This window comes from Silurus aristotelis (assembly GCF_946808225.1).
Source record: "Silurus aristotelis genome assembly, chromosome: 14".
Taxonomy (NCBI): Eukaryota; Metazoa; Chordata; class Actinopteri; order Siluriformes; family Siluridae; genus Silurus; species Silurus aristotelis.
The window spans coordinates 18,800,568-18,828,401 of NC_139587.1; the positions used below are offsets into that span (position 1 = coordinate 18,800,568).

The window sequence follows — 27,834 nt, forward strand, 5'->3', positions numbered from 1 at the left end:
TACACTCAAAAGAGCACCCATTTTCATCTGGGTGGCACCGAATAGCCATTCGGTATAGTTTTATCATTGTTGAGGCGTGCTGGTCAGTGATGGACACATAAATGCAAAAGTATCTAAGCAAATTGCAGTCCTAAGCCAATGTAGTAGACTGTTAATATAATTCCAGTTTAAATAAATTATTATACTTATTGAGTTGCTCAGTATGACAAATTCAGTTAATTATTCATTAAGTAGGCACCAAAACTGAACAGTTCATGTTTTGGTGCCACAAAATAGATCATATTGCATTCTGATCAGTTTCTACTTCGATATAGCAGGGTTAGGGCGTTTTGCTTAAGGGTCCAACAGTGGCAGCGTGTTGGTGCTGGGATATGAACTCACAACCTTCTCGCCAGAAGTGCAACTGACCACTGAGCTACCACTTCTCTTTCAGTGAATCTCTGCCTTAATCTTAGATTCACCTTCCTGGCTGACAAAAGAGGAGTGTGGTGGTCTGGTGTAATGCTGCAAAGTTAATCAAACTGAATATTAAAAAAAACGCTTTTCAGCTCACACTAGTTGTGAGGTGTTTGCGTGCCTCCCTTTTAGGTCATACCAGTCTGACCATTCTCCTCTGACCTCTTTCTCCCATGCAGAACTGCTGCCAACTGAATGTTTTACACACGCCAACCACTTTAACAGGTGTGTGTGTGTGTGTGTGTATAAGATCATAAATGAGTAGTTACAAGTGCCCTGGAATCATCCAGAACACAAACTAAACACAAGAGGAGAAGACAATAAGATTTGTTTACTTTTATTCAAAAACTGTCTCCAGATAAATAGAAATCAGAAACAGTACAGTAGGTGGACAGGACAGGGAAACAATTATGTATAAGCATAAATCTTTGAACAGGGAAAATATCATAAGCTTATAAACATTAACAGGGGGAAAAAAACACTAGAAAATTATGTTTTTGTTAAAATGCACGTATATTTACACAATCTATTCAGCAGTTTTGCCAATGTAGTGGTGAGTGACAAACGAGTGCCAGTTTTCATTCATTCGTTCGTTCAGGTGTGTTATGCTTTCTAACACATGCTATTTTGGAACATGGCTTCTATAAATCACCCCTGTCTGAGATATCTACCCTTCTACAGAATTGTGTTCCAGCCCTAATCAAACAGGCTAATAAGGTAGATTGATTTATTTGGCGCTGGTGTGTTGGTTTAGGTTTGTAACTGCTTACTGCAGAAGGTAGATCTCCAAGGCCAGGCTTGGTGATCACTGTTTTTAAATAATTAGAAATCTGCACACGCACACACACACACACACACACACACACAAAAAAAAGTAACAATATTGAAAAGTTGAGAACTTTTTACAGGCATGTTTAAGGCCAAGACATGGAATGATTAAAAAGGTATACCTCTGACAAAACATATTTCGATATACAAATGCGTCAGTATAAGCTAGATGTGTTCATTTAACTTTATAGAGCTGCCCAAAAGCAACATGAAATACATTTGAATGAAGTATGACAAGGTGTTACACTGAAGGAAAAAAACCAAACCCCCCCCCCCCCCCCCCCAAAAAAAAAAAAAAAAAACATAATAAAGTAACAAACTTAAAGCTGAATGTAGTAAGTCTGAATGGGAAGCTCAACCAACCAAAATGTACATTTGACAAAAAGCAAACAAACACAAACACCATATAAAATGCAAATAAAAAAAAAAACCTCCTTGGTGCTTGGCTACATGCTTTAAAATATTCTTATTTCCTTTTAAACTTAAAATTGGAGCTTAAAAGTAAAATAAGTCCTAAATGCAATTATAAAATCAGCACCAATTGATACTTTTTAAAATTATTAAACTTTTTGTTAAGTACATGTCTACATCACTGTTCAGCTGAATGTGAATGATTAGACAACATAGCAGATGTACTACAATAAACTTTGTTTTAATTTGAGACAAACACAATGGCACTACTAGAGGGATTTCCTTTTGATTCCTTGGTTTCACCCTTTTCAAGGGTGTAGATCTAATATTTGGGGAGTTGATTCATGTAAAAACATCAGAACTCGGTTTCATATTTCTGACTTTACACCGTTATTGACACTAGAAGCTGAATTTTTGCTATTGTTCTAAAAGGGAGGTGAACAAAACTAAGCACTAGATATAAAGAGCTGGAGCATGTCCTCCATTTTACATAGTTAAGAAGATTAAAATATATCACATCACTCACTATGATGAGCAATAACCTGCTTATAAATTACTACTTTACACCTGATTACTCACTATTACAAAAGGGCTATACATAACATAGTTATCTTTAAGTTAAAAAAAAAAAAAGGGGGGGAAAAAAGGGAAAAAATAAAATAAAAGAAGCATTCACCCTTGTTTCAAGAAATACCACAACTCTAGGAGAGCTCACATACACTTCTTCACACGAGATGACGTTCAACTTTGAAATATATTTTATATATTTATACATGGCAAAGAACAGTCCAACAATTCATGGCGTTCAATCGTCCTCCTCCCCTCCCAACATTTTTGCAATAAGAGGGAACGCTTACTTAACTAAGCCACTATATCATCTTTGAAGTCTCTAGTGAACAAGAATAGATGTTTTTGTTTAACCAGTTACTACACTGATCGTGTGTATATTTATTATTATTTTTTACAAAATCAATTTAATATTACAGAAATTTTTTTTTTCCAAAAAAGATTTTCTTCATTTTTTTTTTTAAATCCTAAAACATGAGTACTCCAACGGCCTACAAAAGAAAATGTTTAAATTCAGTGTGAGTTCAGTGTTACCAAATAAATGGCCATCGATTCTCTTGAACTGTAGTTAACATTTCTTAGACTGAGGCTGTTTATTCTCCACATCATGGAGTGAAACCATTGAACTGAGCTGTCTATTAGAAATCACTCCTATTAGTGCCATCTAGTGGTGCTCTCTCATGGCCATACAGTGGAGCAACAGTGGAGCTTAGTTCCCCCTCATTACCGCTGAAAGGCGTCGTAACCCAGGAAATGAGTGGTCCTTACAGACTCGTCCATGATAGAAGCTGGGTCAAAAAAGTCTGGCTTCAACTCTGTTCTCTCTCGTCGATTCTTAGAGGCGGGCTGCAAAACAAAGCAGATAAGTTAAGAAAATGTTCATTCACATTATAGAAAGTTTTTTTTTTTCCTTTTCGACAACAAAAAACCCCCAGAAATTTAGACATAATGTAGAGAGATAACCTTACAAATGTCATTACCAGATCAATATCCATTGTGTCGAAGTCCATGCCTTCATTGAGATCCTCAATTCGACTTTCTGATGACATCATTACATCCTCGACAATTGGCTCCTCGTCATCTTCCATCAGGCCCGAGCCTCGACGTCTAAAAAAGACAAAATTGTCAAACTAATCTTTGTACCAAAACCAACAAATAATTTCAATATGGCTTGATTTATCAGAAAAATTGCTTAATCCTTGTGGGTTTTTAAAGATTAATTTGTGGGTCGTTAAAATATTGCCATTATAAGACCTCATGCTTGCTGTATATCTAAAGCTTTTATTAGCGAAAACATACACAGCATCCTAAACAGCAGGCAATTAAGCCAGTCAGTATGATTTTTCCAAAATTCTTATTCAAAGACACGTTTGTTTGAAATGAACTAAAATGTGTTAGAATTCAGGATGACAGAAAATGTCATCAAATTTGTATCTAAATATGTTAAAAACCCATAAGTGTCTCTTTATAATGAGAGATTATTAAAATAAATACAGTATGTGCGTCCTCACATTGCATGCTGCAAGTTGCTCCTCAGTTTGGCGTAGTTCATTGCTCTCTCGTGCTGCTGCCTGGCAGCTTCTTCCTGCTGCTGCCTCTGGGCCAACATCCAAGTGACCTGCGTGCTGCAAAAACACCAAAATCTTACTCACTCCAACTCCGGAGTCAACTCCACTCAGGATACAGGATTTACTGCGTCAACTCCACTTTGCTTAGCAATACTGCAAAGCAGAACTACTACAGCCCCCCAAAAAAGTACTTATCAGCTGTGGCGCTGAGAACAGCAGCTGGGTATAAATGAGAAGACTGGGCGTAAACATTACCCAGGTTCTGAGTGCTTCAAGCTCACAGTAGAAGTGGCCAATATATTCTCAATCAATGCTGCTTTCCTCTGGCTTTTACAAATAAAATATTTTGTCACATTTATCTATAAAATTAAAACTGCCTGATATATACAAATAATGTTTGTAGATTTTTGAAGCCATTAACAGAATACTGTATATGCCGACTGTCCCCTTACTTGTAGTCCATGGGGTTCTGGTGGTGATGAGGCTGGGGTGTGTGTGGATGTGTGTGGTGCTGTGGATGCTGCTGCTGCTGCTGCTGCTGTTGCTGCTGCTGCTCAGGTGGCATCGTATACACCCCCATGTAGCTGTCCTCAGGCCGCAGGCGTTTGGGCTCACGCATGACTGTAGAGGTGAGATGCGGAGAAGGCATCATGACCGGCGTCTGCATGCTCTGCTCTCGGTTCAGCCACACCTCGCTGCTGCTGCTCTCCTCTGCTACACCAAATAAAATAAAAAAAATAATTACATTTAAAATGAATTAAAGGGGTTAGAGTAGGGGCTGCAACAATCTTAATGACCTATTAACACATTTTTGGATAAATGGTCAGTTGTCAAAACATTAATATCCTGACCTATAATTACTAATAACGAGGATGCCAAATAGACAGTATTCTCCCAAAACAAAAAGAAAATTAGTAATATTAACAGATAGGTGTTGGTACTCTGAAGTCAGCAACTTGTGTAAGAAAAAGAATCTCGATAAACATGTTTTACACACAATGAATATAAGTCAACAACATGACACTACCGACTCATTGTGTGAGACGGAATCATTAAAACATTTGGTGAAAGTTGCCACATCAAACATACAGTCATGTGGGTATATGTGGTAAAGGAGCAATAGTGCCACTCTGTTCCCAGTGTACAAATATTTGCTGAGATGTTTAAAGTAAAGCAGACAATGTTGGAGTAAATTATTCATAATCCACATGATCGTGCATTTAAACTAAGACAGGTACCTTCAGAGAGTTTCCTTTTGCCTGTAACAGGCTTAACTTTCTTGCTGCGGATAGTAGAACCACGGCTGCTGATACCGCTCACCACAGACATGGTATCATCATCACCACCAGCCTGCAGAGAGTTCCTGTAAGAGATGAGTGGGAGCCAGCAGTCCTCCCTTTGCAATGCCATCTGAAACGTCATAAAGCGCTCCAGATACATGTGCCTGAGGAGACAGAAAAAGAACAGATCAGCGACAATACTGGCATTTTGTTTAATTTACTACACAAGATGGCAGATATTACATATTACACAACTTTTTAACCACCACTAATTAGAAAAATCTTTCAGCTCAAAATTTAGTTTTTTCCAACTTATTCCATCTATAGGTCATTAGCCCATAAACGTTTTCTGAACTTAGTTTAAAGCCTCTCTTAAAGCCTATTTGTAATCAAAGACTAATTTCATATAAAATGTATAAACTTCAACAGTTTTGTGTCTGGAACATGCTGGTGCATATCATTAAATTCAGGACTACACAAGGAATGATGTTAAGAACTGGATCTTACACAGTGCGTTTGTCCTGTCTCATGAGCTTGGATGAAAATTCACTGAGGATGTCCAAGAAAGCCAGGTTTACGGGGGGATATCCATCTCCTTGAGGATTGGGCTCCTTGAAGGCAAACTCAATACCATCCCTATACAAGCAATTTAAAACAATGTTTTAAATACAGACCACACAAAATCCCCTATATATTTCTTAGTGCCATTGGAAAGCAGATATCTGGATATCTAGAAGTGACAACAAGCCTAGAAGCAGCATACTTGTGTAACATGGCGATAGCTTCTCTGGTCTTTAGTTGGTCCAGACCAAAAGTGAGAGAGAAGCGACGGGCCAGCTCTTTGATGCCACAAAAAGATGAAGATGAGCGGTCAAATCCTGGACCCAGATCCGACAGCATCTCATTGAACAACTAGATCAAACAAAAAAAAAAAAAAAAAAAAAAAAAAAAAGCAGCATGACTCAAATTGTCAAAGAGTTGAAGAGCATATTACATGGTTTGGAATAAATGCACACTTACCTGCTGCAAGCTCAGAATAAGAGTCTTTGCACACTGGATCTTATCAATCTGTCTAGTTTTGCTCATGGTTTCTTTGATGATGTCGCCATAGTCATTATAATACTGACAAAAAAAAAAAAAAGGTAGATCAGTAAAGTTGAATACAGCAGTTATCTACAAGTTAGAAAAGCTTAGAAAAATCCAAAATATGAAGGGAAACACTGAGACTCACCCTCATGTACTGCTTAAATATGTCTGCACCAGTCTTCATCTCCACCACATTGTAGATGATGAGCTTGCAGTAAGCTGCAAGAAGGTTGCGACGCTTGTGTAAAGCTTCAATTTTGCCTGCTTCATCGTCCTGCTGCCCATCTGTTCAAACAAGTCAAGAACAAAATGACTGAGTAATCTTACATATTAATCGTATATACTGTATTCACTTTTTTTCAGGTTCATATGTACTGCCAATCTGGCTCCCTCTTGTGGTGAATTGTAATATGAAGTGTTGATATAAAGTTCATTTTCAAAATACAGAGAATACAGAAATAGGGCAGGGTTAAAGAAACAACCCACGCGCACGCATGCACACGCACAATAAGTGGCCCTAACCAATCCATAGATTCATTTTATTCAAGCCAAGTATCGCTAAACATGCACTTCCCTAAAATATCGGTGCCAAAAGGAAAGATTTGTGCCAACTTGCAGCTTGGCTGTTGCATGCTGGTCTTATCAGCAGTCGTAATAAAACAAATAATATTTGGACAAGCGAAAAAAAAAAGAAATACAACACCACTGGAAAATAACAAAAAATTAAATAAACATTAGAAAGAGCTTTGGGAGCATTTCAATGAGCATTAAAGGTAGTGTTACATGGAATTCAGAAAATTAAGACCTGTTTAAAGTGATTTAAGACCCAGAACCGTGTTTGTAAATAATAAATTTTAAAACTTAATTTTTTTTTTATTTTAGACTTTTTAAGACCATGCGGAAACCCTGTGCACTTTCCAAGCTGATCTTACCATCCATGCTTAAGCTCTAAAGCCCATTTCAGGAATCCCTGTAGCCAAATACTGCAAGTATAAAAAATAATAAAAGCCAAAAAAGGACGATCTGCCTATTCCACACAGACTTTGCTCTGGTGTTTAACAAGGCTGTATGTTGCACCTGTGCTGTTGCTATCCTCATCCTGGTCAATGAAGACATGGTCTAGAATGAAGCTGAGCAGTTCAGACTGCAGTGAAGCATCTGGTGAGTAAATGAGAGGCTCTAATACCTCCCTCCCTCCAGATATGATCTGGTGACTGAAGATCAACAGCAGGTCACACAAGATGGTGAAGGCCTGCAGAGAAATTGCTTGTCAAATAATTGTTTATCATCAATTAAGTTACAGTAATTTGCACGGAGAACTAAATGAGCTTCTAACCGCTCATACTGACCTGCTCTTTCACAGTGGTGTTGACACTGGCCAAATATCGCTGACACATCAGGCAGAACGCTCGCATTTGCTTCCTTAAAGTCACCATATCCTCCTACATGTGCCAGACAACTAGTTGTTAACAACAACAACAACAACAAAAAAAAAACAACTTCAAAATGGAAGCAAATAGAAACCCGGTCTTACTTTTTTGCAGCTGCCCTCAGAGACCTTGGCCAAGTGCCAAAGAATCACATAGTGTGTACACTGCAGTGCATGTATGACGATCTGAAACAGGTCAGGCAGACATAAGTCAGTCATTTATGGTAATGACCTTGTATTCAAAGCCAAACTACATTTTTAAAAATGTCACCTGCTCAGGCATGTCCCCATTCTCAATGCCCGTATTGAGTAACTTATAGTTGCTGGTAAACAGATCCCATTTCGATAAATCATGAGCACTGAGGAAAATGGGAGAGGGGACAAGAGAAAAAAAATAAATGACACGAAAAAATATTGCAGCACTATAAATATCTAACTTAAAAATATAGCTCTTTACTTGTGAAAAGCAGTGATCCTCTTCAGTGTGGATAGGACCTGATAAGCATCATCTTCATCTGGGTCTTCACCCTAAGAACAACAAGCCATCAAAATCGAAGTGTAAATAGGCTGTTGAAATATGATTTAACAAGAAAAGTTGATTTGCACTAATATTACCAGTTTTCTGTCAAGACTCAAGTTCTCACCTCCTGAAGAAAGTCCTCCAACAGCTTATTGAACTTGTCCACCAGTTCATCCAAGAGCTGGCTGCGGGCAATGTCTACCCTGTTGAAGATTGTGAACTCCTCATTGCAGAGGGAATGGTAGGTCTTCGAGCAGGCCTCCAACACATCAGTGTCAGTGTGCTTCTCCACAATCTCCCTGATTTGTCTCAGCAGTGATTCCAGATGCTGAAGATGAACAAACGATAACATCATTTTAAATACTGCCTGCTGACAGATCTATTAACAATGCATTTCGTATTCCCAGTATCTACACTGTGTACATACGAAGTGACATGAACTCACCTTCTCCAACCGGCCAGTTGTATAAATCTCTAAATCGAAGAACTGTGGTAACTGCAGAAGATTTGTCACCTTCTCAGCATCAATTGAATACTGTCAAGGGGGAAAAAAAGTAGAGGATACATTTGCTCACATTCTTTCCTCCAATAATACTGCTAAACAGAAAAGTCATACAATTATTTACCTTTGCAAGTAGAGGTGGCATTGCCACTGCAAAAAGCTCAGTCATCCGTGTCCGGTCATCGAGCTGTGTTTTCTTCTCTTTTGCTGTCAAAACCTGAAACAAGAATAAGGAAAGCTAAACAGTGTGCACATGCAAAAAAAAAACCCCATAAGATGATTTAAATCCACCATTAATGTGATCATTTCTACACTTGTGATTCTGCTCAGACTTATTTGTATTCCACACACTTGAAATGACAGTGATGTGCTCAACAATTTGTCTCTTACTCTTTTGCCAGTGCCTCTGCCCACAGGAGGATGGCATTCTGCAGCTTGGCGAATGGTACACAGCATGATCTCAATCAGGGCAGTCTCCTGTCTGTCCGTCAGAGCTGCACAGGACATGTTTCATTATAGATTTTCACACAAGGAAATAGCCTCAGCACAATGCACGTACGCAACACGTACACGTGGGATATGTAAATATTTTGAACGCAGTGAAGTATAAATAAAATCTCTTTCACAACTTATGTGGCCTAACCTCTCAACTAACTTAATAATTAGAAAAAAAAAAAAAAAAAAAAAAAAAAAAGGGAAAAAAATAATCAATAAACCAATTAATAAAAACATTTGTCAGGTTTTTTTTTTTTTTTTTTTTTTTTACTTCAATTGCATGGATTAAAATATAACATTACTCTGTCATCTGAATTTAAGTATATCAAGTTTATATATCTACATCTGTGGTGCCCATTGATAATTAGAAGATTCAGCTGATTTACTTATTACACATTTAGTATAATACAGGGTAAGATGCTGACAATAATGCTAAATTATTAAATTATCACTCAAAGAAGAATATAACTTTATTATCAGACCTTCCTCGCCAGGCAGGGGCTCATCTAGTAGCAGGCTGATCATGCACTCCCAGTCCTTTAGCAGGTCAGAGGCACAGTCCCACATGCTGTCCACCAGATATGCAGCATGCTCATGAAGCTGATTATAAAAGAATGTGTTCAACATTAAGCATCTAATATGTAGACATGTATCACAAACCTATGTATTTATAAATATGTTTGCAATAATGTCAAGAGAAGACTGAAAATGTTCCTGCGACACACCTCGCTCTCAAGGAAGAAGAAAACAGTAGTTTTCATGAGATTGGCATTCAGACTCTGTCTTCCTCTCCTCTTAGGCATGCTGTCATGCTCTATGTTTTGATGGCTGAACAATCTGCAAAAGAAAGCAAAGATATTTTGTAGAGGGATATTAAGCATCATTTAGGACCCAAACTTCTATATAATACATAGAGAAAAGAAACATGCTGCAGACTTCTATTACAATAATGCCACAAGAATAGGGGAACAGGAATGAATGAACAAGATATAATCTGTATTCCTTCTGAACCTTTTAGTCGCTGTATCAGAGTGTCTGATTGGAAGTGTGGTTATTTGGTATGCCTATTGACAAAACGGATCCAGTTTAACATCAGCGGAGAGAGGAGGCAGTGGCCAAAATGGAGAAAGAGCAAGACTGTGTTCAAGAGCAGCTCAATAGAAAATCTTTTTTTGTCATATTTCAGGTAAAGATCCTGATAAATCTATAGCCATTCATGATTGGGAACCATGGGAGCAAAATTGGATGTGCTCTTTTGGTTGGACTAATGTCCGACACTTTTCAATTAATGAAGGGAATCTCAGAACTTGAAAGAAAGCAGATAATGCTTTACTCCACATGTGCTAGGCTTAGACCAGTCTGCCCTATCTGCTCATTCTTCATGTTGCTCAAATGCTCTATTCTTCAAAACACACTTCGGTTCAGAAAACCTCTGTGGTTTTGGAATGAGGCACATCTGTGTGTCCAATAAGTAAATAGGAGAAGTGAAAACAAGCCTCACTTCTTAAAAAGGAACTCTCCAGCTGCCACAGCAACTGGCCGGTGGGCTGAGTACACCAGGTGGTAGACGCTCTCACAGTCCTCAGCTGTCAGGACCTCATCACTGCTACTGGAAATGCAAACACCAAAATCATGTAAATACACCATCTGTGTCATAAACATGCAAATTCAATAGTAATAATTTGTCTGAAGATGTAAACTTACTGTAAAACGAGTGTTAGTAGTTTTATTGCTTGCACAGCGACATCATACTCTTTGTCCAGTGTCATGGAAACAATACGGTCCTAAAAAAAAAATAGGGAAAAGTTATTAGCAAGTTGTATATATTAATATGAAAATAAATAAATAAATCAACAATGACACTGAGGACATTTAAAAGTGAGACTATTAAAAAGTGGAATAAAGTAAGAACAATTCTTCTATTGTACTTTAATAAAATTATGCTCTTGACTTAAAGCTGCTTTCTCCCTGTAGGCATTTTGGAAAGAAATAAACTGCAGATGGCTCTCACCTTGAAGCGGCTGGTAAAGAGCTCCAACTTGGCGTTGAGCTCTCGGTTGTAGTAGAGGCCCTGTAGAGCTGTGAGGCATTTTAGCCGCACTTCGCCTTGCTGTTGAAGAGAGCAGTGAATCAATGAGGCTCAACAATTAACAACCAGCACATGCTTCACCCATGTGCGAGTCAGTTATTCTTTAAAACTTACCTTGTCGTGCATGGTCCATCCTACATATTTCAGGTAGCTGTCGTTGAGAAATGCATCACTGTACATTTTCATCCACACCCCTATTTCCTCAATGCAGATTGCTCGGATCTCCGCTATTGCGTCCCTGCAGGAATAATCAATAAAAACAGCCTAATTTGTCATTATGGTGTCTAGGTGTAGATTAGAAATATGATTTACAAACATACAAACAACAATGTTTATTCTATTTTTCATTTATTAATTAACCTGCCTGTTAAAACTGAATTTAAATACATTTGCATTAAATCACATACAAGGTATTTTCTTAAAAGTAAGAATTCACACAAATATTCCTTTCTGAAAAGACGACATACCGATATCTGTGCACGAAGACGCCCTTGAAAATAGCGTTCATCATATTTTCAATTTCATCCTGGTTTTCTTGTAGCTGCAAAAAAAAAAAAAAAAAAATAGTACAAAATGTGTTACATAAATCCAAACACCATCTTAGTGCAAATGTCTATATGCTAGGTTAACAACGTACACCCATAAAACAGCACACAGGTTCGTGAATAGTTTTAATTCGATGCTCGAATGAATGGTCATTCCGGTTAAACAAACACACACACACACACACACACACACACACACACACACACACACACACACACACACACACACACACACAGATGGTATGCCAGCAGGACTAGCATTACATAACTGAACTGTTAATTAATATTAGTACCCCAAACTAAAGATAGCTTAGCTATTTGCAACCATCCTGCCAATTCTGTGACAATACTATAATCTTCACAATTCATTTATTATTATTATTATTATTATTATTTCCTTGTGTGTGTGTGTGCGTGCGTGTGTGTGTGTGTGTGCGTGCGTGTGTGTTTGGGGGAGGGGGTTAAACTGTTGGTTAACAGCATTTTGTTTATGTTTTCATCAGGCAGGGCCACTGACAGACAAGCATTGCTGAGCACATAACCAGTAAAAGGAAAACAAAGCATGAAAATCAATATTTTATATAATATACTAATCAATAATGCTGCTAACTGTAACTTAAACCTGCGTAAATATTTAATTGTTGGCATTTTGATATTTAAACAACACCTGCGGTGGTGTAACAGCCTGGATACATTATATAGACTACGAAATGTCTACATGAAAAAAATTAAGATTCCGAGTCTTCAAATAAAAGCTTTGCACTTCTACCGTTCTCAATGTTGCCGTGACGGTCAGTAGCAACACATATGCTGCTTTACAAAACTGAAATTCTGTAAACTTTAAACCTGGAAGACCATCATTGCTTGTTTCTATGATTTATAATGATGGAGTTCTTACACCTAAACATGAATTTGATATGCATGTTTCATCATTTTGAATTGTCAATGTACTAAATAAACAAAGCTACACCTTTGCATGCAGATTTGCTTTTTCACTAGTTCTGGTCACAAGTTGCTCTGTCTCAGTGCTAGAAAGCACAAACTTGTACAGACACCGATTGAGAAGTTGTAATGCTGCACTCACCTCCTTGCGTTTCTGTAAAAGCAGCTCCAACCGGTCACTGGCCCGCTTGCCGATCATCTTGTTTCGCTCTGCTTCATACTGGCGTTGGGTGTTGTCCATGTTAATGCTGAGATTCAGAGCTACGTTTACCAGAGCAGTCATCAGCTTCATGGCTGTGTAGATGACAAACAGAAATAAAACAATTTGCTGTTGATTCAACAATCAGCCATAAACGCACTTAACACATCCATTAAAAAGTGCAACAGTACGTAGGCCCTTTCAAAAGTTTTGTCTGAAGGACATGATTTAAAAGATGTAAGGTCTGACCTGCTAGTGTGCTGGTGTGTCTAAAGGCGCGCACTTGGGAGTCTGACAGACCGGTGAGCAGAGAGATGACTGTGTCCATCATATACTCATCATAGATGATGCTGTACTGACACTGTCGGACCAATACAGAAATGAACTCGCAAAAACTGGACTTGAACTTTTTCCACTGTGGCCCAGCCATGGTGAGTGGGTAGTCTCCACTGTCCTACAGTGACAAACACGATACTCTTATTTAGCACCGAGGCAAAGATGCTCAGCATATTCAACATATTACTAAAAGCATGCTTCGCAGGAAGTAAAACCTTGCCTCGTCAAATTCTTCCGTCATCTTTCTGATGATCTCGGAGTTCTGCATGTGCCGAAACATCTCACCACTCACAACACCTGTATTAATAAACAACAAACAGAAATAGTGCTCCTCAATAATAAACAAGATTACAAGGAAACTTTTCTCTAGTTAGGAACAGTGTGAATTGTGACGCACCTTTACAGCCAGAACACTGGATAAAAAAGTTGATCAAGTCAAGGAGAGCCATGTCTCTGTCCTGTTTGTAGGACTCAATCCAGTCATCCACCACAGACTAGAGAGAGAGAAAGAAAGAAAGAAAAATCTTCAGACCAGTGGGAAATGTTTAATTTCAAAGTCTGAATGTGAAATTTCAGCAATGCTGCCACTAACCTGCATGGCACTCTTTCCCAGCTTGACCACTTCAAACAGCATGATATTCTCCATGCCATTCTCTTGATGGTGTCCATTTAAGCGACCAGCACCCTTTCCACCTCCTTTCCCCTTCTCTCCAGGGGCCTTCTTACCCTTTTTCACCTGAAAAATCAGGATTTCAAAAAACTCTTTAAACAATCCACAATCAAAATGAAAAATAACTCTTGATCACAATAAAATTTTACACCACATTTGATGATTTTCAAAGTACACGTTTTAACAAGAACATTTTTGTTGAATGGTAAATATGATCAACCACTGATCCAAGTTAACTATTGTGAATTGCAGTTTCAAGCCATCAGACAGTCCACCCAAGCTCATGGTTATTTTTAAATGGCTAACAAAAGCAAAAACACAGAAAAATTCAAAAACAAAAATCAGCAGCCATAAAACCTTGCAATCATTCTCACTGTTTGAATTAGTTTGAATGCCCTGTGCACATGAGCAAAGATTTTCATTGTGTGGTGGGGCCTGTGACATATCTGTAACATATCTATTCTATTTAAAAGATAATTACAAGGTTGGATGAGTAAGGATATTTTTGTGCAGCCATTACCAGACAACAGCAATTAATGTTAGTGAACAAAAAAAATAAATAAAAGCAATATATCTGCTTAAGAAATATATATAAAACACTATTGATATGAAAAATCATTAACTGTGGGGTTTATTTTTTTCCCATAATAGTTCAGCCTACAATGTGTTGCACAGCAATTAGCAATTTACCATGCTTAATTAATTATTGCATGCCCCCCACAGAGATATCATACAGTATAAAGACTTAACATAGCAAGAAGCATGGACAAATAACACTTATTACATATATTAATGTCTTAGACTATATGGAGTGCTCACTGTGATAGTATCTGTCCCAACAGATGCATTAATCAATTCGATATATAATCTCAATTTATAAAATTATAATAAATATAATATAATAATAAATATAAATGTATAAAATCTCTCTACTACTTGTTAAGTAGTTTACTGTGGTCACAAACCACATGCCACATAAGCACACTATTGTGAAATGTAAGATCACAAGACAACTGATTAGTCAAGAAAAGTGTTGGTCACAGAAAACGTACCTTTCCTTTCCCTTGAACTGCATTTCTCCCATCAGAATCATCAAAATCAGTATCTGATGAGAATCGTGTGTCTGTGTCCCTGTTAAACACAAGATTGAATCTTAACCATGCTCTCACTAAATACAAGTGAGCAAACACTATGGACAGTAATAAAAAGGGTCGCTTACTGGGGATAATGAAACTCGGCTTGTAATTCTGGTGCTGCTATCATTTCTTTAACATCTTCTGGACCACGTTAACTTGTTAATCTTCCATCAACCCAAGCAGCAACTGCAGGTACCTTTGTCTCATATGACCTGGAACAGATTGAAAGTAAATGTAGTCCAAATATTTGTTTTTAATGATCTACCATCAATAAATCCTTTTTTTTTAAATGCCAAAACGTGGTATTAAATATGTAGAGATTAAACCATTAAACCACTTTATACTGGGAGAAACTAGAAAAAAAGTTGACTAGTTTATGAAATTGTGGTTTCATCATGACCACAAGGGAGCAGTGTTGCACTATTTTTCAGCAGCTGCTCTCTGTGAGTGCTTGTCCGTGTGGGTGATGCACTGAGAAACACTGAGAAACTGGAAACAGGAAACAAAAGCAATACGGGTTGCACTTTCAAGATAAATCCCTGTTCCAAACTCCTGTCTGAGTACCTGACAACCAACTAAAGAAAATAGTATTTAAAATATATTTTTTTTAAATAATTACATATTTAAAATGCGCAATTTGCTTTTACCAAGACCTCACGCTGAGCTGTAGCACCACTGTATCAGCAAAAATTTAATACATTTTGTGCAATAGGATGATAAGATACATACGTTTCTAAAGTAAATATATTTTAAGATTTTATTTAAAAAGTTATGATTAGATTTAATGTGAATGCATTATTCTGGAATGAAGAAATAATGTTCAAAATTGAAACAAAGCGAGAGAGAGAGAGACAATAATTCTTCTTTTTTATTTTTTTTTAAGCTTGCCAGAAAGAGACACATTGCTTGAGAGCTAGTTAAGACCAAAGGTATGCATGACTCATCACATGACACAAACGTGAAAGCACAAGCAAGCGGTAATATACAACACAAAGCTCTCAGAACACCCAAAACCCATATTCCTTAACACTGGTGGTGCAGCACTACATTACTGCTTCCTTAGTAATAGTCTGGGTAGGGCCAAGAGTTTAAGATTGGGCTACCATTTCTTATCAGTGTGTACTGTGAACTTTCTTTAGTTGAGAAATGATGAACTAATACTGAAGTTGATTAACACAGCTGAAGTTGAGGGATGCTCAAAGCCTGAATTCAGATCATGCTGTCAAAGCAGGTAAATTTACAGCTAGATCTTTTGTCAGTAATCACTGTTTTAATGTGGTGCAGTTCATATTCAAAATCAACTAACTAAAAAATATGACAAGAAACAAGTACCACCACAAAACTCCAGTCTAAATCTGAATATCAATAACCACATTGACACAATGAAGAGATACAGACTGTGGCATAACCATAAACCTCTACTAGATACCCATCCCATTTTGTTTAAAGTAGTACCAAAAGATTTTTTCCTCGATGCCAGCAAGAGTGAAATACAGTAACTGCATTAACCCATGTTTCAGATGTAGGAGCAAAACAAACTACATATGATAAGAAATGCTGAAAACTATTTGCACATTAAAGCAGTTGAACTTCACATTATATTTCCACATGCAAGTATTAACTAATGATTTTGAATGGTAATGTCCTGACACCTGAGCTGAACTCATGAACTGGAGAATGTAAAGATGAGAACATGTGCGATCGTTTAATTCATAATAATCCCTTCCTAATCACCCATAATTATTTGTTACTCTATAACCAATAGAGCAGCGCTGTGTAACTGGAGCAACACCGCAGAGAAGCCCGTTTGTCCGCGGTTCGGAGCCGCGCTGCTAAACATCCACACGCCTCAAAATGTGCTTGCGGATGGAGATGAAAACAAGGGGGCGTGGCGGCCCACACGCACTGTCACGCCATGCGGCGTTCTCATTGGCTGTCCGTTCTCCGGTTTCCAGGAAACAAGCGCGAAAGCGCGCTTCCGATGTGACCATATAAAGTAGTAATCTATCCGCCCTCGTGCCGATCGCCTCCAATCACAAGGAGCCTTCATCATCATCATCCTCACCATCCAAAGCCGGAAACGTGAATAAACGGGAGAAAGACGGAAACATGCAGCGAAACCAGAAAGGAAGGGGCACGTTCATGTCTTCTCTGTGGTTATACAGTGAAATTTTATTACTCGTCCCTGAATAGTTTGTCTAAATACGGCTGTGAAAAACATTCAGACAAAACACCAGTGTATATTATATACCAGTGTAACGCGCTGGGGCGTGGTGTGCGCGTGAATATACACAGTATCTTACACACAGATTCACACTTTCCTTTTCAACTCAAACAGACTTTCTTAAATTAATGTAAACAAGGAGTGCGTTTACAAAACACAGCGTCAAAACCGCACAAGTTTGAGGGACAATAAGAATCATAATGTGCCGTAATTTTACTCTTAATTACATTAAAAAAACAACAACAATAATAAATGAAATTTCCTGGTCTTCAGAAACGCATTTGTGGCGCCGGTAGGTCTGATTTCTGCTATCTCAAAGAAACGCTAAGTTAATAAAATAAAAGTCTGTTGAAGCGCAAATTTAACAAATTTTTTTTCAATATTTTAATGTATAATACGTCAAAAAATAAATAAACAGAGAAATAGAGAGAGATGAGAAAAGTAAACTGATCAGATTCGCTTGTTGAAAAGTGGCGCCAAATGAAGCTGAGCATCATCACTTCACACTGAGACACAGAACAGGATGTTTATTTACACACTGGACTGTACTGACATTACCTAAATAAAATAGTTTCACTAGTAAACCATCACGCAAAGACAGAGTTTGTTGTTATTAGTTACCGTGTGCCCTCTTTAATTCGTCCCCAGCATCTGTCAAACATTTAAGTCTGCGCATGTGGCCTAAAACCTCCGCCATAAAGTTACAGATCTGGGACTTTATTTATAAACTCCACCCGGACACGGTCAGAGAGACTCGGTGAGTTCGTAGTTCACTACAAGTTCACAAGTACATTCAAACTATTTTCCTTGATAAACGATTCAAAACATAAAATCACACCAACTCGAGAGAAGTGCTACATGCTACAGCTCATCTGAACAAATGTGGAAATTCCTCCAAGTTTGCACTGTTTTCTCTGCTCCTAATCTATAAAACGCCTTTCCAGCAAGTTCAATAAAATAACAACAATGACTAACTAGTTGGAAGGTAAACGCGAATACAGAGAGGGAGAGAGAAAAAAAAATCTCCATCTTGAAACCAATCCAGCAGCTGTTTTCGGGATTCTCCATTTTGGCTCGGCTTCCAGTAGTCAGTCCCCGTGCCTTCCAGTCGAGTCGAGTGGCGCGTGTTGGGATTTTACACCGCGTTTATTAGCTTTTGAAACAATTTTTCTGTCGAAACAGACTCGAAGGGAAAGTCTGCAAGACTCGTTTTTTTATTTTTTTGTTCGTGCGACAACAGTGTTTTTTCCTTTACGTGAAGGGGGGAGAATAAACGCCTCCCCGCGTCCTCCATCTTGGTTGTGAATATTTGTGCTCCAGTTTTCGCCATAGCGGCTCCGCCGTGCTAGCTCCAACCACAGAGCGGCTCTGGGAGACACACAGCGCGGAAGTTGCCCCGCGGCGGCCGCGCAGAAAAAAAAGAGCCGCTGATTTGATCGAGGCGCTAAAAAAATACCTTCACCTACGATCTTTCCGAACAGACCGAACTGAATCAGAAGGCTGTTTTTTTTTTTTTTGCGGCCTGGTTTCTGACTTCTCTCCGCGCAAGTCCCGCGTAATTCGTGGACGCAAGCTAACCGAGGCTAGCTTTCAGCTCGGCGCAGCAGCAAAATATCACCAAAGCCCACCAACTTCTGTAAACGTCTCCGCCATTTTATAACTTACCTCCCACCAGGCTCACATCCAGCACTCATGCGGCTCCGCGTCCCTATCGACTGGCGCTAGTTGTTTGCAACGAAAAGCCGAGACAGATTCATGGATGTTAGTTTTGAAAGTGGCGGTCAGAGGCTGTCTTTTTCAGACACACACACACTCACGCACACACTCAACCCGCTCGCACCGCTCGGTTTGTTGTTTCGATGATCAAACTGGAGAAAACGGCGCAAAGCTGCCACCTGCTGGTTACATTGGTCACGACCCGTCACTATAGACAGGAGCTGACATCTCGTGGTCAAAAGCCGTTATTACACTATACTGAAAATTTTATATGACCGGGGCAAAGGCCAAAATGACGAATTACCTCTTAACTTTTCACTTTGGTAGAGAAGGAAGTGTATTTTTAGGATAATATATTTGTACGGTCAAAGTCTCTCCTTTCTTTCAGTTCAAGCTCGCAAAGGCCTAAGTGTCAGGACCTCAATACCGTACCAGAGTAGATTCAGACTAACACATAAAAGTAATACCTTTCCAATATACCACCTCTTAAAAACGTGAAGAATGGTTCCAGAGGAAGAAGCTGGAAGTGTAGTTACATCTAAAAGTGCAGCCCATTCACATGTGGAGACCACCTCTCACCTTTCGAATGTGTTTATTGATGGAGAACTCTTCAAAGCACTTTGTAAATCGCTCTAGATAAGGGCGTCTGCCAAATGCCATACATTTCTAAATGTAAATGGTTCACCTTCTTCACAGGGAGCACAAGTTGCCAGGTTGAAAAGGGATTTTACAGATGTGTTTTCTCCTCTTCCTGGTCACAGAGGCCTTATCCCAAACCCCACCCAACCAAGTATAGTTTTACATCAACACCTATGCTATTTACCTAAAAATGGTGGTGTAGGAGAAACTTCTTTGATCGGGTGTTATGTGTCTGCATGCTATTTGAATTTTATACCAAATATTCAGCTGCCAGATGTGGGTCAGCAGATGGAGCCATATGTGGGAGCTTTTGTCAGCCAAAAGTGTATCTTGACCATAGGTAGAAAATAACCTTCTGGCAACAGTTTCATAAAAGAAATCAGATGAACACATACTTGATATTGTATCAAGTATAGTGTTTGTTCATTAAAATAGTATAAAATCTCCAGAAGTTGATAAAATGGTTCCTAAAATTAACTAAACTGAGAAAATGCTATCATAATAAAACATTGTGTTTACTAGGAATTCTGCAGTTTAGAAATAAATTAAGTTGACTGTGGAAGTGGAGACAAAAACTTTTGCACTTTCCAAAACACACTTGCTCAATTGCACCAAGTTTCTGTAATATTTTGTGTCATAACAGGTTTTTAAAAGAGCACAATTAAAATACATTAAAATGTGCACATTGTAAAACAGAAGTACTTTTTTAAACTCAAAACATTGCACAATTTGCACCCAACTCTACTCCATTCTGTATTGTATAGTGCTCTACATTATGCATTATCCCAAACATTTTTGAATGCCATTGGGAGCAAGGCCTTGTGTGCAAACTGACATGTTTACCTTAGAGTTGGAACTTGGTTGGTATTTCAAATACGATATTCTATATATTTGATCATTTGTTTAAGCTATTGTATTGCTGGTTTGTGTATTCTTACAAATGAAATTATTTCTATTCTTGAAACACTTCACAAACTATCAATAAACTTTTGTGAACTCCTTTATGAACTTTTCTCTCACTCATCAGCTTTATAACTTTAAAATAATTTCAATAAAAAAAAAAATTAGTCACTGTAGATATATTAACACTATTATCTAGTGTTGGTATGAATACTGGTCATGCCTCATGGGCTAATATTTATTTAAAATGATTATAAAACTGAGCTATAATACTAAAGTTATTCGTAAATGCAATTAAGTTAACCAAAGCAAAACGTGCATTATTTCATAATCAGAAAAGGTCAGGAAATAAAAACAAGTTATGTGTAAAATGATTTTAAATAAAATGTTTTTTAATTACATCAAAGAAGGCACTCTAGTAATAAATCATAACTATTAGTTGTCTTGTCTACGTTGAGCTTAAATTTACTTCAAATTTTTACCATCAAATGGACTGTACATGTGCATGCAAGCAAAGAGTTTGGGTTTCATTCCCAGCAATAGCATGTAATATGCCAATGTCAGTATAGTGCATGATGTTTTAATGATGTGACTGATATGCTGCTAAATTATGTGCATAGACATCGTATTAAAAAAAAACCCCCATAACTATCCCTAAAAGAATGTGAGAGAGATCAATTATCTACTTACTTATCTTATTATATTTATCCTAAGATTACATTAGATTGTATCCAGAAAGCACCATCAGATTTACATGGTTTTACACAGAAGCAATATATATATATATATATATATATATATATATATATATATATATATATATATATATATATATATATATATACTTTTTCAATAAAAATATTTGTTTATATTTATATATTTACTTAACTTTATCTTAATCCAAATATACATATATTTCTCATTATACACTATTATACTAAACAAAACAAAAAAATCATGACTAAATCATTTATGCATTGTATGTGTATTTTTACAGAATAAAATGAGTAGGACACAGCGATTTTGTATAGCTTGAGTGAACTGGAGGTTATGAGCTATACGTTTTGATTTTCTGTGTGATGTCAACACAACAGATGGGGCACGTGTGAAGAGACTCTGAACATTTCTTGCAGGTCACCAGGTGTCCACAGGGTATGAAGACAATTGCAATGTCACTGTCCATGCACACTTTGCAAAGCTTTTCACGTTGCAGCTTCTCCAGCTTCTGTAAGGGGTCTTCAGCTGAAAGCAACAAGAAAAGTTTAGACCGTGATTTGCTGCATGAACATCTTACATTGGTGAACACGGATGTTTCAAACAAACTGAACTTACTCTGATTTTCCTGACACATATCAGTATTACCAGCGAATGCACCACTGGTTATGTCTTGAACGAGATCTTCCACGTTTGAATAGCCCTCGCTTTTCTGTCGGATTTTTTCCAAAATGGTCCTTTCCACCACAACAGGATCAAAACCCATGTTGACAGCTTTTCTGGCGATCTCTGATTGCATGACATTGGATGCTGCGGACAAGAAATTGGCAAAATGACACGTGCCAGAAGAAGTCAAATATTGTGGACAAGACTGACACACTTTGTGTATGACAATATATAGAAGTCAAAATCAGAGATACATACAGCTCGCCTGACTGTAAAATCCATTCTGAAGGGATAAAAAAATAATCAGAATTAAAATTTTATTCAAATAAATCAAAATATTATGCCTGCTCTACCCTATAAATAAGTTTTTTAACATCATCATCCACAATCCACCTGAACAGAGATTTACTATTTCACTCACAAAAGCACTGCCTCCAGGATTTCTAAGCTGAACGCTGTTGATAAACTCTTGCCCCTTTTCTGTGAGCAGAAAACTGCACCTGTTGGTTCAAATGTAAATTCACAGGTCAAATTCGTGACATAGGAAGCCGTGGACAAGTGCACCACTTTACATAATTCACATGTACACATTTTAAAATCTAATTAGTCACAAGGTCCAGTTAGTTTTTTATAACAGCATGGCACTGACGCCACTTGAGACTGAAAGACAAATCAAAGATATGTATAAAGACTACATATAATTTATACAATAACAACTCATTTAACTGAACATTATTGCAGATGCTTCACAGTTCTAGTAATTAAACATATTGCAAAGAATAAAATATAGCCATTCTGCTTTAAAAAAAGATATGTATTATTCAACATCTATAGTAATAATTACTCAGTCTGATACTATCCATCTACCATCTAAAAACAGCTCATTACCCTGGATAATGCTTGGCATGCTCCTCCCAGGGATCCTCATCTGGTTGCCAGTTTTTCAGACGACCTCCGCATTTGAAGCAAATAACAGAGTCTTGTACGCCTGCATAAACAACACAAATAAAATGGCATCACATGACAATAATGTGATTGCGAATATGTCTGTAATTATGTTATAGCACAGTCCAACATTAGCAATATGTAATCAGTCCTGCTGAAATTTGCACAAGACAAAAAGATGTCAGTAGAATAGTAGGAATGAGCCTTACCTGTGCTAAAAAAGCCAGCTCTAGCCAGCCTTTCATGGCTGATGGGATGCGCTAGGTCCCTGTAGCTTTCAAGACGCTCCTCAAATGATTCCATGGAACTGCTACGTCCACTGCTTCCCTGTTTTGGCTGTTCAGAGGGGATGTTTCCCACATCATGGCCCAAAATAAAAAAGCAGTTTGAGTAAACTCTGTTATGTTCCTGCCAGGGATCGTCGCCATCCTCCCAGCGGGTCAGCATGCCTGCACAGCAGAAACACTGCACTCTGTCAATTTGAATGTCAGTCTCTGGCACATAAAAAAATCCAGCTTGTGCTAGGTCACGAGGCTGGACCGGGGACCAAGAGGGCCAGTTGTGGAACGTCCTCAGTCGTGCATCTTCGCTCTTCATATGCGGGATCTTGGGGTAAACCGTCTCATCCATCACTTCTCCTGTTCTCAATCTAAACTCCATATCTTCTGCCTCTTCGTCATAGATAGAACCAGAGGAGGCTGTACCAGCATGGTTCATATGATGAACACACTTGAGGAACGTGCAGGAAGGCGACACATAGTGATGTCTTTGTTCTGGGATGTCTCCTTGGTGCCAGTTCTCAACAGTGTGGTGGCAGCTGAAGCAGCACACTCGATCGGATTCACCTGTGAAGTAGAAGCCTGCCCGGGCCAGCCTCTCTGCAGGAAGTTGCTCCGAATGGGGAAAAGTCCGGAACGAGCTCAAGCGGGCACTCATCACAGAAAAGTCTGGAGATCCGTCATCAGTTTCAACTGTGCCAAAAACACCAGTGCTATCCATTGTCACGGTCAGAATGCTGCATGAAACACATACACAAAAGATGTGGGTGTTATGTAAGAAAAGAAAATTGCGAATTGCCTCTAAAACAAGTGTTCATTTTATTAAAATATCTTCATACTACTGAAAGGAAACTCAAATGTTTTTTATAATCAATTAATTAATCAAACAACACTGTATGAAACAGCAGCTAACACTGGAACCAAGCCTCGTGACTGAACGCACAGAATGACTCTTACGCACAGAATGTACTTCCACCCTCCAGTACCACTCAGTTTTCCGTGTGAGCAAAAAAAAAAAACACGGTCCAACTGCAAACCTGGTTCCACTCGTAGGTCACATTACAAAGCACACTGTGTTTACGGACATTTTCACGGAAAATCAGTGGCACCGGTCAGTGAATCCCACCGACAATATCGGCGTATCGAAAGGAAAACAAAAAAAACTCAAGACGCCATCTTCAACACGCATGCGCAGACATGTGCGTCCACCGCGTAAACTCGCGATACGTCCTAAACGTCAATCGAATAAAGAGGCTCTTAATAGGACTAATCGGGCCATTAAATATTGAATAGCCTTCTAACTAGTTTACTGAAAACATGAGCAATATTTACAGAACACTAATGCAAATTTATTAGTCATCAAAAGTCATTTCAGTGCTCGGTTCAATCAATGTCGGAATTGCACACAAAAGTGTGACCTGTTGTGAAACGCTCCTGCGTGTCAGTACAATTTTTTTTTACCCGTGTATAAATTATTTTGCGGCGAAAAAGTCCCCCAGGAAATGTTTTACACATTTGAAAACCTACATTTGATTGTTCAGATGTGTGAATACACACTAATACAAATTTCGGTCATTAATGTGCTTGATTTAGTAATGCTATAGGATTGCACACAAAAGTGTGACATTTTATGAGATTCCACTGTATGTCAGTGTATATACATATATTTTTTTTTTATACATATAACCGTGTAATTTTTTTTCACCCGTGTATACAATTTTTTGCGTTGTTATCCGCAGCGAAAACCCCCTACAAAATACATACTCACAAATACACACGTGTGAAATGTTCATACTTTTTTATAATCATTTAACAATTTTGCACACACTCAAAGTGCCAATTACATCCCCCATGCTGACCAATAAAACACAATCAACTTCAGTATGTACACTTTTAAAGTTGACCGTTTAACAAGTGAAAAGTCTGACTTTCATATCGAGGATTTCGCATTTTCAGCACTTTTTTTCCCCTTAAGGCGTCACAGGAGCTTTCTAATCATGGTTACTATCAGTAAACAAATAAAGTTTGGATAACGCCAGTAAACAAATAAAGTTTGGATAACGCCAGTAAACACTCTGATCACATCGATAGTCTTGCTGACAGCAATGACTTAAGGGTTTAATCCAAATGACAAGGATACAACACTAGACAGTGACACAGAAAATATGGTCTGATTTTGACCAACTGATCCAAATACACTCATTTGTAAAGGGTAATTACCCAATCTTCTACTGCCTCACCTCAACGTGACTTTTCAACCTACGCTCACCGAGTTAACGCCAATACAAATCATTTAAAAGAAAACTGCTGTTGTATCATACCGATTACTTACCTTATACCGATATACGAGTGCAATCAGAGAAGTATGTATCGGAAGGTTCAGAAACAGTACAGACAGTTTCACTGGTGACTGACCTGCTACTACCGCAATAAACCCTCCACCCAGCAAGGAGGTTACGTGTGACGTCATCAACATGCGACGGGTAAATATTTCAGTGAGTTAAACGTCTGTCCCCTATCAGGCACAACCCATTATACACACATCTGGGCACTACTAAGAAATAGTTGGCGTTCCTTATTTTATTTATTTATTTATTTATTTGTTTATTATTATTATTTTAATTGTCGTAGTTTATTTTGTAAGTTTCCTCTTGGATCCAGCTAATTAATGAATAAAAAGTCAGATCTACACCTCCACCGGTCTCACACTTACATATTTTGGATTCTACATATCTGTAATCTAAACTGTAACATCGAAACAATGCATGTTCCCGTTTTCATTGCAGATACTAATGACGAATGAAACTGACTGCATCAGAAAGATAAAAGTTCTTTCGTCAAAAAGTTCCCTATGTGTCAAGTTTTCTTCTTATTTTAATCCAGCTTCACCGTAAAACTCAGCACGTGCATCAGTCATGGTGTAAGACAGATTGATACAAATGAGGGCCTGTAAGTTGGTGACCTGTGATTCCATGCCATATATGTCAAGGGGTATAAAATCTTCATTTCTAATTTAACAGAGAAAAAAATAAAGATGGAAAAATATTGAAATTGTGTGTAGATATAATTGTAGTATAAGTGTATTATATTATTATTATTATTATTATTATTATTATTATTATTATTATTATTATTATTTTAATGTACATACATACATTCTTTAGCTATCCCAAAGTATGGCAGAGAACATGAGAACATTTACTGTCAGCCCATGGCCTTCAGTCCAGTTAGATTTTTGGCCACTTCTAGTATAGGACACTGTTGGATACCAACAATATGGGACAAACATTAGGTCAGGTGAGCACATAATTTTGGTCTTAAAGTAAAAAAGTTCTATATCCATGTTTTATAATATGCTTCAGTTTGAAATATAGTAAGTGTTTTAAAATGGTTTAGTTGTGTACAATGACAATGTAATGCATGGAGAAACTAAAGCAAGAATTGCAAGTTAACCCAGAAGTAGTGCAACAAAAAACTTTACTCTATTTATTGCTTTAACAATGATGAAACTATAATGAATACATATCTACTATCTATTGTCACCAAGATGAGAATGGGCTCCCTTTTTTTGAGTCTGTTTTTTTCTTCATGATAACTCATTTTCTTTGCTACTCATTTTCTCTGGCTAGCTCAGTAGGGATATAGTTATAGGGACAAATTAATGAATATTTTTTAATCTTAAATCCTTCTGTAAAAATGCAGGAAATTTAAATTTATTTGCTTGAGTGAGTGGCAAAAAGGGGAAGAAAAGCTACAAGAGAGAGCCTCAAGAAAGACACAAAAGAACACAGGGCCGTGTGAGGGTGTGTGTACTACTAGTGACAACACAGTACAGTGAAAGTAAAACGTGGGGGCAAAAAAGTCTCCAGTTCCTTTTTCCCCACTAAATCATGGCATTATAGCCTCATGTTGTCCTGCCACAGAATTAGAACCTAACTACCTCCATACTCACATCCCATTTTAGTGGTTAAAGATCTTAAAGATTTCACACAAACATACTTTGTCCATCATCAGCATTAGACCTCCAAAACAACACTAATACTAATATTTATTATTAGAAAAAAATGTTGAGACACAAAAATAAAAACAAATAATTTTCAGGTTTAGCAGAATTCATGGAGTTCTCATTTCTCATTCTGCCAAAAATTCAATTGTACCGGTTTACTGCAATGGGGGTGAAAAATGACGTAGGAAGGCACTGGGAATCGCAACAGGAACTTTTGTCAACAACAGGAACCACAATTGGCAGATTAATTACATTAGAATCCACTTTCGACCACAATAACCTTTCTTTTTTGAAGCACCTACAAATATTCTGACTACAATCTGATACATTTCAATAGAGTAGTAGCAAAGGCTGTGCTAAACATTACCTGTCTGAAGAGTCTGAAGTATGTTTTTAATACTTCCCTTTATAACTGATCCTTAACTGGAGCGTTACAATCTTTTTTTCTCTTTCTTTTTACCTGTCATTTAATCTAAGTTGTGTAATAGGTTGTGTATAAAAAATGTAGTTTTTACTTCTACTTTTGATGAAAACAAAACCAGTTAAACATCCAGTACCATCTTACTCAGGGTTTATCATCTTTTTTTTTTAACCTTTCAGAAACCTTATATTGTGATATATTAAATAGCTGAACTCATGTTTAGCCCAAAAGCTAGCATTAGCCAACATTGATTAACAAGCAACAAT

General features: G+C 37.7%; 2 protein-coding genes across 10 annotated transcripts; both read right to left on the minus strand.

Annotated features, from left to right (window-relative positions):
• Window positions 1–777: 777 nt before the first annotated feature.
• stag2b (STAG2 cohesin complex component b) lies at window positions 778–20,458 on the minus strand. 6 transcript variants are annotated; one of them, XM_083561572.1, is made up of 33 exons: window positions 18,949–20,458; window positions 15,143–15,271; window positions 14,976–15,054; window positions 13,846–13,989; window positions 13,651–13,747; window positions 13,469–13,550; window positions 13,167–13,366; window positions 12,861–13,012; window positions 11,699–11,772; window positions 11,346–11,469; window positions 11,154–11,252; window positions 10,847–10,926; window positions 10,644–10,751; window positions 9,868–9,979; window positions 9,625–9,742; window positions 9,038–9,141; window positions 8,772–8,864; window positions 8,591–8,680; window positions 8,270–8,473; window positions 8,083–8,153; window positions 7,897–7,984; window positions 7,731–7,811; window positions 7,546–7,638; window positions 7,274–7,448; window positions 6,342–6,481; window positions 6,131–6,232; window positions 5,874–6,022; window positions 5,618–5,746; window positions 5,069–5,274; window positions 4,283–4,541; window positions 3,774–3,887; window positions 3,243–3,369; window positions 778–3,108 (listed from the first exon to the last, which is right to left on the minus strand). In XM_083561572.1, exons 2-33 carry the CDS (start codon window positions 15,184–15,186, stop codon window positions 2,986–2,988), a joined length of 3,861 nt encoding a protein of 1,286 aa, XP_083417698.1. In that variant the 5' UTR covers window positions 15,187–15,271; window positions 18,949–20,458; the 3' UTR covers window positions 778–2,985. The 6 variants fall into 6 exon arrangements, with proteins under 6 accessions (XP_083417698.1, XP_083417696.1, XP_083417695.1 ...); XM_083561570.1 differs by having other exon boundaries at window positions 13,167–13,371; window positions 13,474–13,550; window positions 18,949–20,457; XM_083561569.1 differs by having other exon boundaries at window positions 4,283–4,544; window positions 18,949–20,455.
• A 1,037-nt stretch (window positions 20,459–21,495) lies between these two features.
• Window positions 21,496–25,621, minus strand: xiap (X-linked inhibitor of apoptosis). 4 transcript variants are annotated; one of them, XM_083561537.1, is made up of 7 exons: window positions 25,474–25,621; window positions 23,073–23,878; window positions 22,807–22,906; window positions 22,340–22,418; window positions 22,177–22,201; window positions 21,871–22,062; window positions 21,496–21,780 (listed from the first exon to the last, which is right to left on the minus strand). In XM_083561537.1, the coding sequence occupies exons 2-7, from the start codon at window positions 23,860–23,862 to the stop codon at window positions 21,587–21,589; spliced, it is 1,380 nt and encodes a 459-aa protein (XP_083417663.1). In that variant the 5' UTR covers window positions 23,863–23,878; window positions 25,474–25,621; the 3' UTR covers window positions 21,496–21,586. The 4 variants fall into 4 exon arrangements, with proteins under 4 accessions (XP_083417663.1, XP_083417666.1, XP_083417664.1 ...); XM_083561540.1 differs by lacking the exon at window positions 25,474–25,621 and adding an exon at window positions 24,112–24,338; XM_083561538.1 differs by lacking the exon at window positions 25,474–25,621 and adding an exon at window positions 24,103–24,338.
• Between the last annotated feature and the right edge of the window lie 2,213 nt (window positions 25,622–27,834).